The sequence below is a fragment of the Geotrypetes seraphini genome, chromosome 2, assembly GCF_902459505.1.
Source record: "Geotrypetes seraphini chromosome 2, aGeoSer1.1, whole genome shotgun sequence".
Lineage (NCBI taxonomy): Eukaryota > Metazoa > Chordata > Amphibia > Gymnophiona > Dermophiidae > Geotrypetes > Geotrypetes seraphini.
The window spans coordinates 98,801,834-98,820,336 of NC_047085.1; the positions used below are offsets into that span (position 1 = coordinate 98,801,834).

Genomic DNA, 18,503 nt, shown 5'->3' on the forward strand with positions numbered 1-18,503 from the left:
TTATGGACATATGTTCAGTCTACACTTCTCTCTACTTTGGGTTTTCTCATTGACATGTCTGTACCTCTGTGTTTATGCAGCATGTTATGTTATTGCTGCTGAATGAAAACCATATTCACCATTTTCGGTCACCAGATGGCATCAGAGGTTATAGTATGTTGTTCCAATGGAAAAATTAACCATCCCTAGAAAACATAAGGCAGACAGTAGCACTCGGTTTTGGACTCTAATTTAGCAATACCTTGCAACATGACTTTATTTTCTTCCTTTCTATGGGGGGAGAGGGATGGAAGGGAAGGAGTAAGGAAGGAAGGTGGGTTGTTTCTGTCTAATTCTGGTTTGTTCTAGTTGCAGGTTCTGAATTATTGGTATATGTATTTGTTTTATGATGATATTTTGCTCACCTATGCATTTATCTTTTCAATAAAAATTTAAAGCGAGAGAAAAAAGAAAAAAAAGCCTTTGTAACATCATCCATCCCCTTTATGGATTAATTAACATTTATCCCCTTTTGTAAAAGTACAAGTAAATATATCTGTGCTCAGTTTGCTAGCATTGTTTTGTAACCATTCTTTTAGTGATCTGTTTTATTTATTTTTTTCCTTCAAGGACACATCACTTCATATAGCTGCTCTAGAAGGTCACGCAAAAGTGGTAGGACTTCTTCTTGACAGAGGAGCTGCCATAATATGGAACAAAGTCCAGGCTTCCTTTCTACATAATGCAATACGCAATGGGAAAAAGGAAGTCGTTTGCTGTACAATTCAGAATGACAGGTATGTGTGATGGCAAATTAAGGTTTTTATTTTATTTTATCTTCTGTCTTGCTTGCACCTGCTTAGGACCTGTTGGGATTTTAAGGGGCTGATTCACTGAAGACTGCTAATAGTGTATATGCTAAATAATGGGTTCAATGAAATCGTTAAGCCAGTTTTCAAAAGGTCTATGCGACTAACTTTAATAGTTAGGAACTCCACAACTGTGGCCTGAGCACCTACATTTAAAAATTTACTCACAAGGCTGTTACATTTAGGATGTTTACAGAGGATGTTGAGACGCAGTTTAGGTGAATGAAGCTACAAACCCAGTGCACAGCTTGCAGCTCTATGCACTTAACTTGGGAAAGACAATTGCTCTCCTATATTTAGGGGCTTTTATTTTTTCAGGGGGGAGGAAGGCATTTTTAGCCTCACATGTACGCATTTATAATTAGCTGGAACAATACACCTAATTGTGGTACCAAATAGTATGCACCTGAATTCCTCGTTCAGTTGTGCTCAACTCCTTGACAATTTACGGCAGACTTTCTTCCCAGTCACTAGGGCTTGCATATTCCTCAACAGAATGAATCAGTTCTTGCACTCGGTGGTGAAATGAACACTTTCCAGGAGCATTCCTAGGCTGAGCTGTGGCTCAGAAGTGACCAGCAGGATTCATCATCTACCTTCCCACTTATGGCTCCCTTTCCAACTTTTCAGTGGTGCAGAACTCACCTCTCACATCTGGTGAACCCTCTGGCGTACCTTTTATGTAAGTGATTGGTCTCTAATAATCACCATCCTATCTGTCTCCATTGATGACAAAGAAGGGCTACCAGCACCAGTATCTTTCTGAGAGAGCAGAACATCAATACAGTAGTAGGAATCTCTTCCATATTTCTTCAACCTTCTAATCTGTTTTGTGTACCTGTTGTCCAGGGTATAATTTAATTTGTTTATTAAAAAAAAATGTCTATCCCACTTATCAACTAAGTGGGTAACAGTTGATACATACATAGAAGTAACAAACATTACATTTCAAATTAATACATTATCAAATAAAAACCTTAAAAAGAACCATCAGCTTATTTTCAAATAATATAGGGATGCTCTATTAGCCACTAGTATCTAATCGATCAAGGAAGGAAGAATCTCACAAATAGAGAGGTCTTTAGCAGTTTTTTAAAAGATTTAACATCTGTGCAAACTCTTAGGGCTCCTCCATAGAGCTTGCGTTAGTATTTTTCGTTTAGCATGTGGTTTGAGCGCGCTAATCTTTAGCTAAAAACGCTAGCACACCTTAGTAAAAGGAGCCCTTAATGTCCCTTTCATTGAGTTCCAAAGTCTTGGACCCGCCACTGATGCAGCAGCTATGCTGGTCTTTTTATAGAGTACTTCCTGATTCTTATCCTCAATTAGTCTCAAAGTTGATTCCAACCGTAAATTTCGATTTGGAGAGTTTCTTTTCAAAATTTGAATCAGGTATTTTGGTATCACACCATAAAGCACCTTATGTATTACAGTCAGGACTTTATACTCGATTCGGGCCTCAACTAGCAACCAGTCTGGTGTGAACAGTAAGTGGAAGATGCTGCTTGTGCCAGTGAACATTTCAAGAGGTATGACGGGGCGGAGAGGTAAATAGGCGTTGGTATCCGTCACAAAGACAGCACCCGGGATGGTCCACCCCCCCCCCACCTCACCCACACACACCCTCTTTACTATGCCACTGTAATCATGCTTCCATCCCGCCAGTAATCATCTGGTCAGTTAGGGCACTTTTGTGGCTGTTATTCATTACTAAACAGGTCTAGCCCCAGACGTACAAATTGTGCCCAGGACATTTTCTGAAATGTTCAATTACGGCAGAAAAACGTCAAACAAAAAAAAGAGTGAAGATGACCAAGAGCGCTGGAATGATATCTTTGGGGTCCATTTCTATATTTTTATGTGATTTTGCACGGCATTTATGTACTCATGTAGGATCACCTTTGATAGGAAGCTAAAGTTTATTTTAAACTCATGCACTCATTCATCATATACACGTACTAACCACAAATTGAAAATAGATCATACATGTTTCTTCCCTCTTGGTGTGTATGCTTTTTATGATATATACTTTTTAAAGCATTGTCTTTATGTTTTGTACACAATCCAACAGCATTGTGGGTCCATTTTCTTTTTTCTATTTTTTTATTTCTTCCTTTTCTATATATTCATAGCTGGCTTGGCACTATATCTATGGACATTATAAATGTTCTATATGCTAGCATATACTTCCTTGGTATGGTATGCCCTCCTATTTCAAACCTTGAAGTCACTAGATGATGCAGAGGTAGGAGAACAAGACCCTAGGTGGGTGAAGGGAAAGGAAAGAAGTAACAGTGGGGTGAGGAGGGCTATCCCTCCTCTTAAACCTCACAGCTTCATCAAGGTAAATGCTCACACTTACAACAACTGCGATCAAACAGCTGCAGTTAAACGACCATGCAGAACTAGTTTTATTTATTTATTCATTCAATATTCTATACCGTTCTCCCAGGGAAGCTCAGAACAGTTTACATTCATTTATTCAGGTACGCAAGCATTTTTTCCTGTCTGTCCCAGTGGGCTCACAATCTATCTAATGTACCTGGGGCAATAGGGGGATTGAGTGACTTACAAAGAGACTATGATAACATGAGAAGAATGGTAAAAAAAAAAAAGAAACATAGAGGAGCAGCAGAAAAGGTCTCAATAGAGAAGGGTAAATAGTGGGGGTCTCTGCCGTGGTGAGCTTGTGAATCATAGAGCCGAACCCTGATGCAGCCTGAGGGCGAAATGGACAGCTAGCTTAACGTTGGCGAAGGGACTAGCGCAGAGACAGCAGGAAATATTGAATAACAACGATTTCACTGCCTATTTTCAACAACACCCTGCGCGAGATCTAAAAGTTAAGTCCTTGTTTAAAAACCATAAGTTTAAGAGCTAAAAGTGTTTTTGATTAACAACAGGGCAGGAGAGGAGCATGAGCCAGTGAGGTTAATTCCCTTTCTAGTGTGCTTGTGAAACATATACAACACACGGGGATCTGAGGCTCAGCCCCTTAGATAGTAACTAAAAAGGAATTAAGTTTATGAGCTATTCATAGTGGATTAACACCTCTGGATAACTTGGACTAAGAAAATTGAAATGACATTTGAGAAGGGTATTTTTTGAAATGAAAGAAAATACCTGGGGAACCCCACTATTTGTCTGTTCTGGGACCTCTACTTTTTAACATATTTATAAATGAACTAGAGATGGGAATAGCTAGTGAGATAGTTAAATTTTCAGATGACACAAAGTTGTTAAATTGTAAGAGGATTGTGAAAAATTGCAAGAGAACCTTGTGAGACTGGGAGACTAGGCGTCAAAATGGCAGATGATGTTTAATGTGAGCAAGTGCAAAGTGATGCACGTGGAAAAGAGGAATCTGAACTATAGCTATGTGATGTAGGGTTCCATGTTAGGAGTCGCTGTATAGGAAAAGGATCTAGGTGCCATCATTGAGGATACATTGACACCCTCGGCTCAATGTGCGGCGGCGGCGGCTAAGAAAGCAAATAGAATGTTAGGACTTATCAGGAAAGAAATTGAAAGCAATGATGAAAATGTTATAATGCTCTTCTATCACTCTATGATACGGATGCACCTTGAATACTGTGTGCAGTTTTGATCGCTGTATCTCAAAAAAGATGTAGTGGAATTACAAAAGGTACAGAGAAGAGCAACAAAACTGATAAAAGGAATGGGAAGACTTCCCTATGAGGAATGACTAAAGTGGCTAGGGCTTTTCAGCTTGGAGAAGAGATGGCTCAGGGATGACATGATAGAGGTCTATAAAATACTGAGTGAAGTGGAAAGGATAGATGTTAATCGCTTGTTTATTCTCCAAAAATACTAGGACTAGGGGGCATGCGATAAAGCTACAAAGTAGGAAATTACCAAAACCTTTTTTAAACCCACATTTTCCGGCAAAAAATATTTCTACACACAACATGTAATTAAACTCTGGAATTTGTTGCCGGAAAATGTGGGTTTAAAAAAGGTTTTGGTAATTTCCTAAAAGAGAAGTCCATAGGCCATTATTGAGAAGGCTTGGGGAAATCCACTGCTTATTCCTAGGATAAGCAACTTAAAATCTGTTTTACTACTTGGGATCTAGCTAAGTATTTGGGACCTGGGTTGGCCACTGTTAGAAACAAGACGCTGGGCTTCATGGACCTTCATTCTGTCCCAGTATGGCAGTTCTTATGTTCTTGTATATCATATATTCAAATACCATTCTGTTGGAACTTTGTAACATTGCATAATCATGTTTCATAGCTATTTGATATTGCAGACTACAGCCATACACAAACCAGTTGAGTGCTGTATACGACCTCAACACATTTTTTTCAAATTTTCTTTTTGTTCTTTTTTTTCCTCCCCATTTTTCTTTCTTCTTCTTCTTCTTTCCCCCTTTTTCTTATTTTCTCTTATTTTCTTTCAATTAATACAATACAGTGTAGTTACTCTATTAGTGGCTTGCCCTTTCGTACTGGTTTCTTTTGAGAATTAGTCTTGCAGCTGTGTTTTGCAGTAATTGTAGCCTCTTGCATTCCTTTCTGTAATGTCACAATATAGTGAGTTGCAATAGTCCAGGTATGGCATTAGGACAGATTGCGCTACAGTTCTGAAGCTGGTTTCAGGACAGTTCTTATTGTCCTGAAACCAGGACTGGTCTTATTGTCCTCAGGTGTCTCATCTTAAAGAAGACTTTTTTTCACTGGAATGGTAATGTGTGTGTTGAAGGTTAAGTTCAAGTCTGTTATGACTCTCAGGACTTCAGAGGTGTTCTCTATCTTTAGACTCTCACCAGTAGGCAATTTTAGCTCTGTGTCTGGTAGCGAGTTATAGTCTCTGAACTATAATATTCTAGCTTTAGATTTGTTCAGTTTGAGGAAGTTTCTCATCATCCAAACACTTAGCTTGTAGATGGTATTTTTCAGGTGCTTTTCCTCATCCCCTCCCCCTCCCGATTAGCAGCAGCAGTAGCAGTTCTCTTTTTGGTCTGTTTTTAAGTTGCCTACACCATTGCCAATAGCATTAACACAGCGATTCACTCAGACAGCCTTGGGGCCTTTGCTAAGCTGTAGCCCGCCTCTGAGGAAAAAGGAAGTTGCATCATCGAAGGCAGGCTGTGGCCTAGCAAGGCCCCCAAGGCTGGCTGAGTGACTTGCTGTGCTGATGCTATTGACTGCTGTGCAGACAAGGTAAAAACATATTGGCAAAAGATGGAAGAGGACTGTTTATCCAGAGGGAGAGGCAGGGAAAAGAGAACAAAGCAGCGGCTGCAAGGGGGAGATTTGAAGGGCACCGCATACTCCCTTCTAATGGTTTGCATACCTCTTGGGATATGTGTACCACATGTTGGGAACCTCTTATCTAATATATTAATTACAATCTCCTAACATCTTTCCTTTCGTATCTTTTAAAGTCACTTCCATGTTAAATTTGGAATTTCTGCCCATGCTAGATTCCATCCTCCGAGACCCTTCTGCTCAGCCATGTCTTGGATATCTGGGAAATGTGGTTTTTTCTATTTTTCCATTTTGAACCTTTCTCTAGAACTGAACTGCTTTTTTTTTGTCATCATAAAAAAAATAGAAAAATGAAGGCAAATAAAGATCATATCGCCTTTGAAGTCTGCCCATTCATACCATTTATTATCTCTTTTCTTCCTTAGCTTAGGACAAGGATCTCTTTCCTAAATTAAGTTTCAGTCTCCACTAGAGAGTTGCGCGGGGACAGAAATCCCACCCGTCCCCACCCGTCCCCGCCAAAATCCCACCCATCCCCACCCGTCCCCGTGAGGAATCCCTCCGTCCCCACCCGTCCCCGTGAGGAATCCCTCCGTCCCCACCCGTCCCCGTGAGGAATCCCTCCGTCCCCACCCGTCCCCGCGAGGAATCCCCTCCGTCCCCACCCGTCCCCGCGAGGAATCCCCTCCGTCCCCACCCGTCCCCGCGAGGAATCCCCTCCGTCACCATCCTTCCCTATAAACTTCAGAAATAGTTATTTTATTTAATTATGCTACTGAATTAAAGGCTCTGGTAGAGACCCATTTACAAATAAGCAAAGAGACTATTAATTTGGAAATATTAATTGGGAAGAATACATACTTTGTAAATGGGTTTCTACCAGAACCTCTAATGTAAATATAAAATATAAATACTCAGCTGATGAGAACCCACAAACTGTCAGCTGAGGACTTCCTTTGCAGTTGGCCTGGGGTCCCTTTTGCCAAGCTTGGCAGGCAGCAGTAGCGTCCCTGAGTCACAGATGCTGGCACCTCAGTGGCTCATGGATGCTGCCAGCGACTGCTGCGCTTGGTGGAGGGGAGTTCTGACCATCTCTAGAGGAGGTCCTCTGCTGGCGGTGCTTGGGGATCCCCACCAGTCACAGCAAGGGCCAACAAGTACTTCAACACTGTAGAAATAAAACCAGAAATGCATTTCCTTTTCTTTTGAACACAAAACAAAGATATCTGCCATATACATTTCCCAAGGCAGATGACTCTATGCAATGTCACCTCGGTAACAAAATACAAAAATAGACAAATACACCCCCTCCCTTTTTACTAAACCACAATAGTAGGTTTTAGCACAGGGAGTTACGCTGAATGCCTCGCGCTGCTCTCAATGCTCATAGGCTCCCTGCGCTAAAAAACAATATTGCGGTTTAGTAAAAGGGAGCCATAGTGCAAAATATAGACAGCAGATATAAATTCTCAAAACAGACACATTTTGATCACTAAATTGAAAATAAAATCATTTTTCCTATCTTTGCTGTTTGGTGATTTCATGAGTCTCTGTTTGCACTTTCTTCTTCTGACTGTGCATCCAATCTTTCTTCCTTTCTTTCAGCCTCCTGTATGTTTCCTCTCCTCCAGACCTCATTCTCTCCCCCAACTTTTTCTTTCTGTCTCCCTGTTCCCCCTTCTTTCTGTCTCTCTGTCTGCCCCCTTTCTTTCTTTCTCCGTGCCCTCCCCCAAGCCACTCGGTTTGCTGCCACCGCCATCGGGGAATAGTCCCCAAGCCACCGCTGTCCCAAGCTTTCCCTGCAGAAGCGTCGCGCTGACCAGCATTCCGCTCCCTGACGTCAATTCTGACGTAGGAGAGGAAGTTCCGGGCCAACAAGGCATTTCTCCTCATTCCATCCAGCCTGAGCCCCATCTCTCCTTGATCCAGCATTTCCCTTCTGTGTCTGTCAGAATTACCATTCCACCTATTTTCCAGCATCACCCTTCTTTGTGTCCATCTCACCTATATCCGTATCTCACCACTTTTTCAGAATCTTCATTTGTCTCTGTCCTTGTCTTTACCCCATATTCACCATTTGCCCTTTCAATGTCTTTATCTCCCCCCCCCCCACACACACTTTTTCAGCATTACTTCTATGTCTCTATTTCACCTCCTCTTCATGTCCCCTCTGTATCTCTATCCTTATTCAGAAGGTCCTGCTTACCCTTTCTCTTCTTTGTGTCACAATCTCCATTTTCAGCTTTCCCCCCTTTTCCTTTGTTACTGCACCCTGTAGCCAGAATCTTTCCACCCTCTCTCCACTCCGGCCCAGCCCAGTATGAAATATTTCCTTTTGTTTCTCTCCCCTCTCTCTTCTCCTCCCTCACCCACGAGTCCTGCATCTGGCCCTCTCCCTTCTACCTGCACCTGGCAACACCCCCCTGCTCCGCGGCTCTCTTAAGCAACTCGTCAGCAGCGGTGATCAAGACAAGCTGCCGACATCGAGGCCTTCCCTCTACGAGTCCCACCTTTGTGGAAAAAGGAAGTTGAAACAAGCGGGACTCGCAGAGGGTAGGCCCCGACGCCAGAAGCTTGTGTCGATCGTTGTTGCCGAAGAGAGCCGCAGGTAGAAGGGAGAGGGAGATAGGAAGGCTGTAGAAGCTCCGGAGCATGACACCGAACCCGGCCAGGATGATTTCTTTTTCAGGCTGCTGCTGCCGCTGCCATCCCCCACCCGAAATGACAAAAAACAGCCTAATGCCCGCGTCGGGAAATAGCCATGCTGAGCAGTGAGCTCAGCACGTACACAGATGAAAGCCTTGCTTGCTGATTGGTCCGGCGGCACGGTGGGGCGGGGCCGCCGGACCAATCAGCAAGCAAGGCTTTCATCTGTGTACGTGCTGAGCTCACTGCTCAACATGGCTATTTCCCGACCCGACGCCAGACTTGTAAGCTGCATACTTGCATCGCCAGAATTTAGGTAGGTTGTTTTCATCCCCGTGGGAGTCCCGTGGGCAAGGGGGCGTCCCCGTGGGAGTCCCGTGGGTCAGGGGGGCATCCCCGTGGGAGTCCCGTGGGCCAGGGGGCGTCCCCGTGGGAGTCCCGTGGGCCAGGGGGGGAACCCGCGGGATCCCCGCGGGACCCGCGGGATCCCCGCGATCCCCGTTCCCGTGCAGACCTCTAGTCTCCACCTCCAAAGTGAGACTGTTGCTAGAGGTTGCAGTGGCCATTTTTACAATAGCATCATGAGGGGCAGGAGCAAATAGAGTTTGCTCTTGCCCCCCATATTTCTGCTGGACTACCAGGGATTTTAGGTAGGCCCAATGGGTCTATTCTGATAGGATGGTTAAGAAGGGAGTCTGTACTTGTCAGAGTGAAGGTGTCCTTGTTGGGAAGTTGGAGGGAGGTCCTTAGTTGTTGGAGGGGATGTTTGCATGTTGATGAGGGGAAGGAAGGGAGGGGTAATTGGAGTTTGCCAAGGGATGGAAAGGAAAGACATTGAACCATGTGTCAGCCAGTCCAGGAAGTTATACGGGAGTTGGCTGAAATTCAGTGCCAGTAACATCATAGCTAATTGTGCAAAGTTTGGACTACTTTTTTGAGGTCTTACATACCTGGTTACTTGTGTGGGTGCCGATACTGCATAACAATAGCACCTCATAACTCCTGGCTCCACCCTCCTGTATGCCCCTGACTTGCCCACTTAGGACATGACTGGAAAATGCCAATATTGAGTGACACTATCCATATAAGTGCCACTGAATATCAGCAGCTGGGCAGGTCCAGGCAATTTAAATGGGCAGTTTGCTCTCCTGTCTATTAAATCACTTTGAATATCAACTGGCATGTTATTACATAGCTAACAATTTAGTGGCATTTAGATCAACATATGCTTTTATATGACAGCTGATACAGGGCTGACATAACAAAGTTTTTGAAGGAAACATGTTTTAGAAAGAAAATTAAGAAGTATCAGGTGGCGCTGGACGTTTTTTTTCTTTGTGGGCTGAGAATTTGATGTCAGTGGTTTTTCTTTGCTTACAGGTGGGATGAAGCCATGCAGACATTTTCACATAATTCTCCCTATAGGTGCCCTTTACTGGAAATGATTGATCACCTTCCTGAAAGTTTTAAGGTAAATTAATTTCTCTGTATTGCACTATGTGAACTGAAAGAGAGCTTATGTTCTACCAGCTTCACATCCATGTTCATTGTTACTGATAGATAGATATCTTTAAATTAATTTCTATCCACATCACCAATGCCTACCTAGACTCACACTGGCTACCGATTCGAGCCAGAATTCAATTCAAACTATACTGTCTACTCTTCAAAGTAATTAACGGTACTGCACCCACCTACCTAAATGACCGCCTAAACCGTAACCTTCCAACCAGAACAAGAAGAAAACTGACATCATTCACATACCCACCACTCAAGGGTACTCACCGCAAAAAGCTTTATGATAGCCTCCTGGCAACACATGCTGCAAAACTCGAACCGTCCATCACCAGATTGTTAACCACAACATCAGACCTCAAGACATTCCGTAAAGAAATCAAAACACTGCTGTTCAAAAAGCATATACAATCTACCTAACCTCCCTCACCCCATCCCCCAAGAAACCAAAACACTGCCGTCCAAAACATCTTCCGATGTTATTAAGTCTTTACTATCATTCTGTTATTAAGTCTCTATCCTCAAACTGTATTCTCTATTGTCATGTACCATCCTGGAAATGTCCAGTTCTCTTCTTATGTAATCCGCTTTGAACCGCAAGGTACAAGCGGAATAAAAATCACTAATGTAATGTAATGTAATGTAATGTATATTCTGGATAAATGAAAGTCACTTCTTTGTAGACAGAAGTGCCAATGTGCCACCTCCTTTCTCTAAACTCTCAGATTTCCTGTCATGAGAGATAGTGAATTTGCACCCTCCCACTGACCTCATCACAGGCTGACTGTAAAAGTGTGCATATTTTGTGGGTAGGGCAGGGCATCTCTGAAGGAGGGGGGTCTCGAGGAAGTAAATTAGAGAGTTGCGGAGACAGAAATCAAACCCATCACCGCCCATCCCCGGTAGAATCAAACAGTAAATTAGGAGAGTCTGGCCCTTTATTGAGTTTTCCTTGTTGAGGAGAAGGATTGAAAACGGAAATAGTTATGTTTTACTTTTTAAGTTGATACTGGGTACTTTAGGATGTTTTTAGAATTGGGATTTTGCCAGATTTAAGGTTCCTTTTACTAAGGTGTGCTAGCGTTTTTAGTGTGCGCTAACCATGTGCTAAATGAAAAATACTAATGCAAGCTCTATGAAGGTGTTAGCATTTAGCACGTGCGGCATTGTAATGCACACTAAGCGCGCACTAAAACCGCTAGTGCACCTTAGTAAAAGGAGCCTTAGTGAGGGTGATGATTACTACAATCTTCTGTACCTTGGATTGTCAAAGAAAACATGTAAACCTGTGCAACTTCTAATGAATTCAGCGGCTAGATTGATAATGGGTATTCCTAGGATTGTCCATATTATTCCGATCTTAAAAGCTCTACACTGGTTACCTGTTCAGCAGAGAATTTGCTATAAAGCTCTGTCAGTTGTTCATCAAATATTGTACTCCTCTGATCCTACTTGCTTTCAAAACTTGTGGGAAGTCTATCAACCTGCAAGATGTTTGAGATCTGAGGGGGGGTTGGGGGTGATGTCGGTCATCAGTTTAAAAGAAAATGGGATTTGTTATGTAAAATCTAGAATATCTATGTTCTCAATTGCAGGTAAGAATCTCTGGAATTCAATTCCAGGTATAATAAGATTATGCAAAGATCGTATGTCTTTCAAGAAATTATTAAAAACACAATTGTTTGCAGACGCCTTTCTCTAACTCTGTGGTTATTATTTGTTTTAGATTTGAATAATTCTGTATTAAGGAAATTTTGTGGGGGAGACTGACTTATGTGTTTACTGCATTTTACAATGTTTGTTTGTGATTGAAATTGTGGCTGTAAATGTTTTTGCACATCGCTTAGATTTAAGCGATTCATAAATTTTAAAAAAATAAATAAACAGGCAGGATTTGGAGTGGTTTTAAAAGAGTTATTTTAGTAAAACTACTATGATCATATGTTTTCCTTGATGAGAATGGGGAATAAGCTCTAACTCTGTAATGGAGGTATTAAATATTAGTATTATACTTACCCCCTCTTTTACTAAGATGCGCTAGCCGATTTAGCGTGTGCTAAATGCTAACATGTCCATAGAATATAATGGACATGTTAGCATTTAGCGCGCTTTGGTAAAAGGACCCCTTAGTTTTTATTTTGTATATGAAATGTATTTATAAATGTATTACATAGGAGGGGCCTTAGGCGCCTGGGCCAATCAAGCCTTAGCCTCCTGTGGGATGGGCCAGAAAGGGGCAGGCCCACCTCATTTCGATGGAGGCGGGCCTGCCGGCCGGCCGGTAAGAAGACCTGTCTGTCCGTCCAACTTTTCAAGGTTAGTGGAGGGGGGGGGGTTAGCCGGGGTCCTAGGGCAAGAGGGGAGTCCAGAAATGTTGGCAGATGTCAGGGAGGGTCCATGGATGTCATGGAGATGTTGGGAGATATCAGGGGGAGGGGTATAGAAATCCTTGGCTCAGCTGATCCTGGCAGAAGGAATCCCCATCAGCTGAGCTGGCAGGAATCCCCAAAACTGGCTCAGCTGATGGGGATTCCTGTCTTGATCAGACAAAGTAGTTGGATACAGTACATCTACAAAACTTGCTTTTGTGCGTTTTTCATATGGATGTTTTTATTTTTGAAAATGGCCAAAAAGATAGGCGTCCTAAAGACCAAAACTTATACATAGGTTATTTTCAAAAATAAAAGATAAATGTCTGTCAATTTTGAAATTGGACATTTTTTCTGCTGGGTTTGTGGACGTCTTGCCCAAAAATGCCTATCAAAAACGCCCCTCTTACTCATCAGGACTGCTCTGGAGAGTCACAAAGAAAGATATTTGCAGGTAATTTCTACTTTATTTACTGTCTTAACTCCTTTCATTTTTAACAAGGTAACAACATAGATCTCTGTTTTCAGCAATATTTCTTTGATTCCCTCAAATATATATGATATTAATCATCTTGTTTTGACCTCCCAAGTTTCTCCTAGACAAATGTATGATTGAGTCTCCAGGAGACAAGAAAAGCCAAGAATTCTGTGTAAGTGAACAGTGCTAATTTCATTGTACATTTTAAATTGAGCTTAACTAAATTATTGCAACACATAGAGTTATGGGATAAAGAGTTTAGAAACTCTGTGTTTTGGATATCTGCATGAATGTTCAAATCCCAGTTTTATATGGACGTCTTAAAGTGCAGTATATCCATATGGCAATGGAGAGTTGTCTGGATATGTTTTGGATGAGACTAGGGAAGGTCCAAAATATGGATATGCAACTTCATTTTCAGAAGGGGTAGGGACGTCTATGTCCAAGAAAAGATGGATGATGTTATTTAGACCTGGAGCTTAGCATGTCCAGGTTATAGAAAGCTTTGAATTAGCAGCTGTCCACTGGTATTAAGGCAAATTACATCTTTAATCCCTCAGTGGTTACTGTCCCCCCCTCACTCCCTTGAATGTGAAACTAGCAAGGAATACTGGTGTTTATTATGGCTTCAGAAACTATGAGCTCCTTTTATCAAGCCGTGCTAGCGGTTTAACGTGCCTAATACCGCACGCTAAACCGCCGGCCGCGCTCGCCGCTAACGCCTCCCTTGAGCAGGCGGCAGTTTTTAGGCCAGCGCGGGGGTTAACACGTGATGAAAAGTCACGCGTGTTAACCCCGCTAGCGCGGCTTGATAAAAGGAGCCCTATGGGTGTTCATGGTACCAAAATCTTTCTAAAATTAACTTTTTCAGAGACCTCCATGCAGAGCCGTTGATTAGCGTAGTGGGTTTACAGGTTCAAATTCTTTGTGACATTTTTTTAAAAACGTTGTGAGCCCTTCAGCGCAAGAAAAAAGCCTACTGTACTGGAATGTATAAGAAACCTGCACGTCTGAAGGCTATTGAAGTAGTGTACATTCAGGTTCAGTAGGTACAGTGGTACCTCGGTTTACGAGTGCACCAGTTTGCAAGTGTTTTGCAAGACGAGCAAAACATTCGCAAACTTGGTGCCTCGTAAACCGAGCTTGCCTCGCTGTACGAGCGCCCCCCCCCCCCCCGCGATCCGGCATCCCCCAGCGATCTGGCATTCCCCGCTGCTCGCGTTGCCCCCCCTCCACCGCGATCTTACTTCCTCCCCCCCCCCGAGCAGTCAATGACACCCTTTACCTGACTTGGCACCAGTGCCGGTGCCTGAAGATCCTCCCTCTTCTGGCGCGGCCTGGGCTGGGCGGTGCGTCGGAGATCCTTCTTCTTCTGAGCTGGGCTGGGCTGGACTGGCTTTGAGCATTTGCGCATGCTCAAAGCCTTCTGGTCTCGCTCTTTCCGAGATTGAGAACGAGACCAGAAGGCTTTGAGCATGCGCAAATGCTCAAAGCCAGTCCATCCCAGCCCAGACCAGAAGAAGGAGGATCTCTGACGCACCGCCCAGCCACGCCAGAAGAGGGAGGATCTTCGGGCACCGGCACTGGTGCCAAGTCAGGTAAAGGTGTCATTGACTGCTTGGGGGGGGGGGGAGTAGGATCGCGGTGGAGGGGGGCAACGCGAGTGGGGGGATGCCGGATCGCTGGGGGGATGCTGGATCGCGGGGGGGAGGGGTGTTTGGAACAGCGTCGGATTCCTCAAGGGGGGGGGGGGAATGGAGCAGCGCCGGTAGCCTCGGGGGGGGGGGGGGGGGGGAGGAGGTAGAACCAATCAAAGCAGTTTCCCTTACTTCCTATGGGGAAACTTGCTTTGATATTCGAGCAATTTGGTTTATGAGCATGCCTCTGGAACGAAATATGCTCATAAACCAAGGCTTTACTGTATTTTTCTTTCTTTCGGTAATTTGATAATATGTCCCAGCACTGGGCACAGGAATATGTGGGTATATTTATGCATGCACTGGCTGTATGTACAGAATTTTATCCACAGATGTAGTGGGCAACTTTCAAAAGTCACTTTTCCACCCTGTTTTATATAAGGAAATGTCTTTGAAAAATATCCTTTTTATACTATAGAACATAGGGCTCCTTTTACGAAGGTGTGCTAGGGCCTTAACGTGCGGAATAGCGTGTGCTAAATTGCCGCATGCGCTGGCCGCTACCGCCTCCTTTTAAGCAGGCAGTAATAATTTTGCTAGCGCACGGCAATTTTGTGCGTGCACCTTAGTAAAAGGAGCCCATAATCTTGTGAAAAATAGATTTGGTTGATTCATGGGTTTACTTGCTGTTTGATTAGATTTAGTACTCAGTATTCTGCCTTGTACAAAAAGCATTAATGAAGTTTACAAAAATAGAATAAATCAGTAATTAACATTCCATTTCTGATTTCATAGGCTTTCTGCATACAATAACTCATTTGCTTTCTTAATTACTTTTTCTATGATAGTAAATTAATTATGATTGCTTGTTGATAACAGGGTATAGAAAAATCACTCAGGCTTCTAGGTTTACCATTAATAAAGCAATGTCAAGTATCATTGTGTTATCTGAGCTCCACTGCAATATCCTGTAACCCTCTTAATATGATAATCAGTTTTTCACTTGAGGCAATTTTGATTAACCCACATTGTTTACAATGTACACAGGTCAAAATTAGCAACTATAGAGTATTCATGCTAATGGAAGTCTGATAAGTTGGTGATGCTATTCAGTCAGCTAGCGCGGGGAGCATGAGCTGTATGGCATAAGGGGGACTTTCCTTGAGAAAGCCCGATTAAGGCGAAACATAGTTTCTATGTCGGAGCGCTGTTCCCACCCGCGTAGACTGAGATGAGTATGACTATTTATACTACATGAGTTAATAAAGAAAATTGCACTATCAATCTCAGCGTGTCACTCGTCTGTATGGAAGAAAGTTTGTTTTCATGCAGCCGACACTAATGAGGTTTATAAACTTTAGAAAGTATCCATGAAGATATACCTTTAGAGACCATATATACTAATAATATTTATTGAAACACTGGGTCTCTTGACATACTATTTGGAGTTATTTGGCCTGTACTTCCAGTGTTAGCCATGCCCACAGTGGTGTTAAGCGGCCTAAAGCACCTATGGAGGCACGATTCCAGGGCTGATTTTTTAGGCGCAGGTAGGCACCTTTATAACTCAGGCCCTCTTTTACTAAGGTGCGCTAACCGATTAGCGCACGCTAATCGAATTAGCGCACATTAAACGCTAACACGTGCATGTTAGTCTATGGATGCGTTAACGTTTAGCGCACGCTAATCGGTTAGTGCACCTTAGTAAAAGAAGGGGGTCAGTTAAAAATGTCATTTTAATGGCATTTTTTTTACTGAATTTGGGTGCTGTTTAGTTAATCTGGGCCTTAATGAATATATGCTATTTTATTTCCTTGACCCAAACATGCCAGAAACACCCTCCTTTAACCCAGCTAAAAATATGTAGATGTCTGCACATACTTTTAGCTAGAAGTGGAGGGAAATTTTTGGCTAAACCATTGCTTTGTTCCTGACATTATTTTTTATTTATATTCACAGATACTGTTGCATCTAAAATATCTAAAACATACATAATAAAGGGGCTGATTTTGTATGCAATGGCCTAACTTTCAGGGATCTGTCCCAAAGAGCATAAGCATTAAAAAAAAAAAAATCTAATTTTGCTAATAAGCAGTTAAAATTGCTAGAAGTAAAAATTTGTGCCTATTTATTGACTTCACAGATTGAATACAGCTTCAAATATCTCCAGTGTCCATTGGCATTTATAAAGAAAGGAAAGGAAGATTTGAATGTAGATTATGAACCACTCATTTTTCTTAATGTAAGTTATGTTTTTATTTTATTTTTATTTTTTGACACCCCCATCTGTATGAAAAACATGATTTTTAGTAACAATCCACACATCACACATCAGTGGCGTACCAAGTGGGAGGGCAGGAGGAGCGATCTGCCCCGGGTGCAGCCTTAGGGGGGGTGCACAGCTGTCCAGGTCCATAAAATTCAGCGAATGGTGTTGAAACAGCTCCCTTTCTCCCTCCCTGCCCCTTACCTTCGTGGCGCTTTCCCGCCCACCTGACCGACCGACTGACTGACAACAGGCCCGGTCCGACAAACCTCCCTGCCCTATGGCCGCGAGACTAAATTACCTTCTTACAGCAGCTGGAGTATTGAAGCTGTGTGTGGCTGCCGTAAAGGTTATCTTTGACGCAACCAGAAGTTGCATCAGAGACGATCTTTACGGCAGCTATTTGCAACTACAACGTTTGGCTGCTGTAAGAAGGTAATTTAGACTTGCGGCCACAGGGCAGGGAGGTTTGTCGGACCAGGCCTGTTGTCGGGTGGAGGGGGGGAAGCGCCACGAAGGTAAGGAGCAGGGAGGGAGAAAGGGAGGAAAGGTGGAGTGGAGAGGAAAAGACGCTTGGGAAATGGGTAAAACAGAGGGGGGAGAAGGACTCTGAAAGGACATGGGGAAGACAGAAGGGGGAGAAAGATGCTGACAGGACATGGGGAAAACGAGGGGGGGGAGAAGGACGCAGAAAGCACATGGGGAAGACAGAGGGGGAGAAGGATGCTGACAGGACATGGGGAAGAGAGAGTGGGGAGAAGACGCTGAAGGGAAATGGGGAAGAGAGAGTGGGGAGAAGACGCTGGCAGGGAAGAAGACAGAGATGCCAGACTATGGGAGGAGCGGAGGGAAGAAGATGGGTGACAGACCAATTTGTAAGGGGGGAGAAAGGGAGAGGCACAATAACAGAGCAAATGGAAGATGCAGAGAGAAGAGAGACAGTGGATGGAAGGAATTGAATGAGAACATGAGGAAAGCAGAAACCAGGCAACAAAGGAAGAAAAAAAATTCTATTTCTTTTTTTTTTTTTTTTTTGCTTCAGGATAAAGTAGTATATTAGTTGTGTTGATAAAAAAATTATAAACAAAGCCCTGCCAGCTGAACATCTCTTTCTCTAGTTCAGCAGCCAGAACTTTGATTTATAAGGAAGGAATAAGCTAAATATTGCAGTACTGAGGCTTGTTTGGATGCTGCGGGAACGGTGATGAGGCGGTGAAGGGGACGGTGCAGTGACGGGGACAGATTTTTTCCCTGTGCCATTCTCTAGTGCTCACATCAAAAGCTTCCCTCTAACTCAGCTTCCTGTTTCCGCTTTTGACTGAGAACCGCGTTGCCGATCTGAAGTTCTGTTGATGCCAGGGGTAGAAGGAGGCCCGTTCCCAATCTTAAGTGTCATTGCGGGAGGGGGGGGAGGGTGTGCAGATCTTGTTGCTAAAATCAGAAAGGTGAGGAAGGGAGAAATATGGGCCTGTGGTGGATGGAGAGATTGAGAGAAGGGGGCAGATGATGG

At 43.2% G+C, this 18,503-nt stretch overlaps 1 protein-coding gene across 1 annotated transcript in view; it reads left to right on the plus strand.

The window, feature by feature from the left end:
• Window positions 1-18,503, plus strand: part of TRPA1 (transient receptor potential cation channel subfamily A member 1) — a 199,799-nt gene that overhangs the window by 97,141 nt on the left and 84,155 nt on the right. Inside the window, exons 15-18 of the mRNA XM_033929784.1 lie at window positions 610-776; window positions 10,109-10,199; window positions 13,203-13,262; window positions 16,871-16,969. Coding sequence (XP_033785675.1) covers window positions 610-776; window positions 10,109-10,199; window positions 13,203-13,262; window positions 16,871-16,969 — 417 coding nt within the window. The remainder of the gene's footprint in view (window positions 1-609; window positions 777-10,108; window positions 10,200-13,202; window positions 13,263-16,870; window positions 16,970-18,503) is intronic.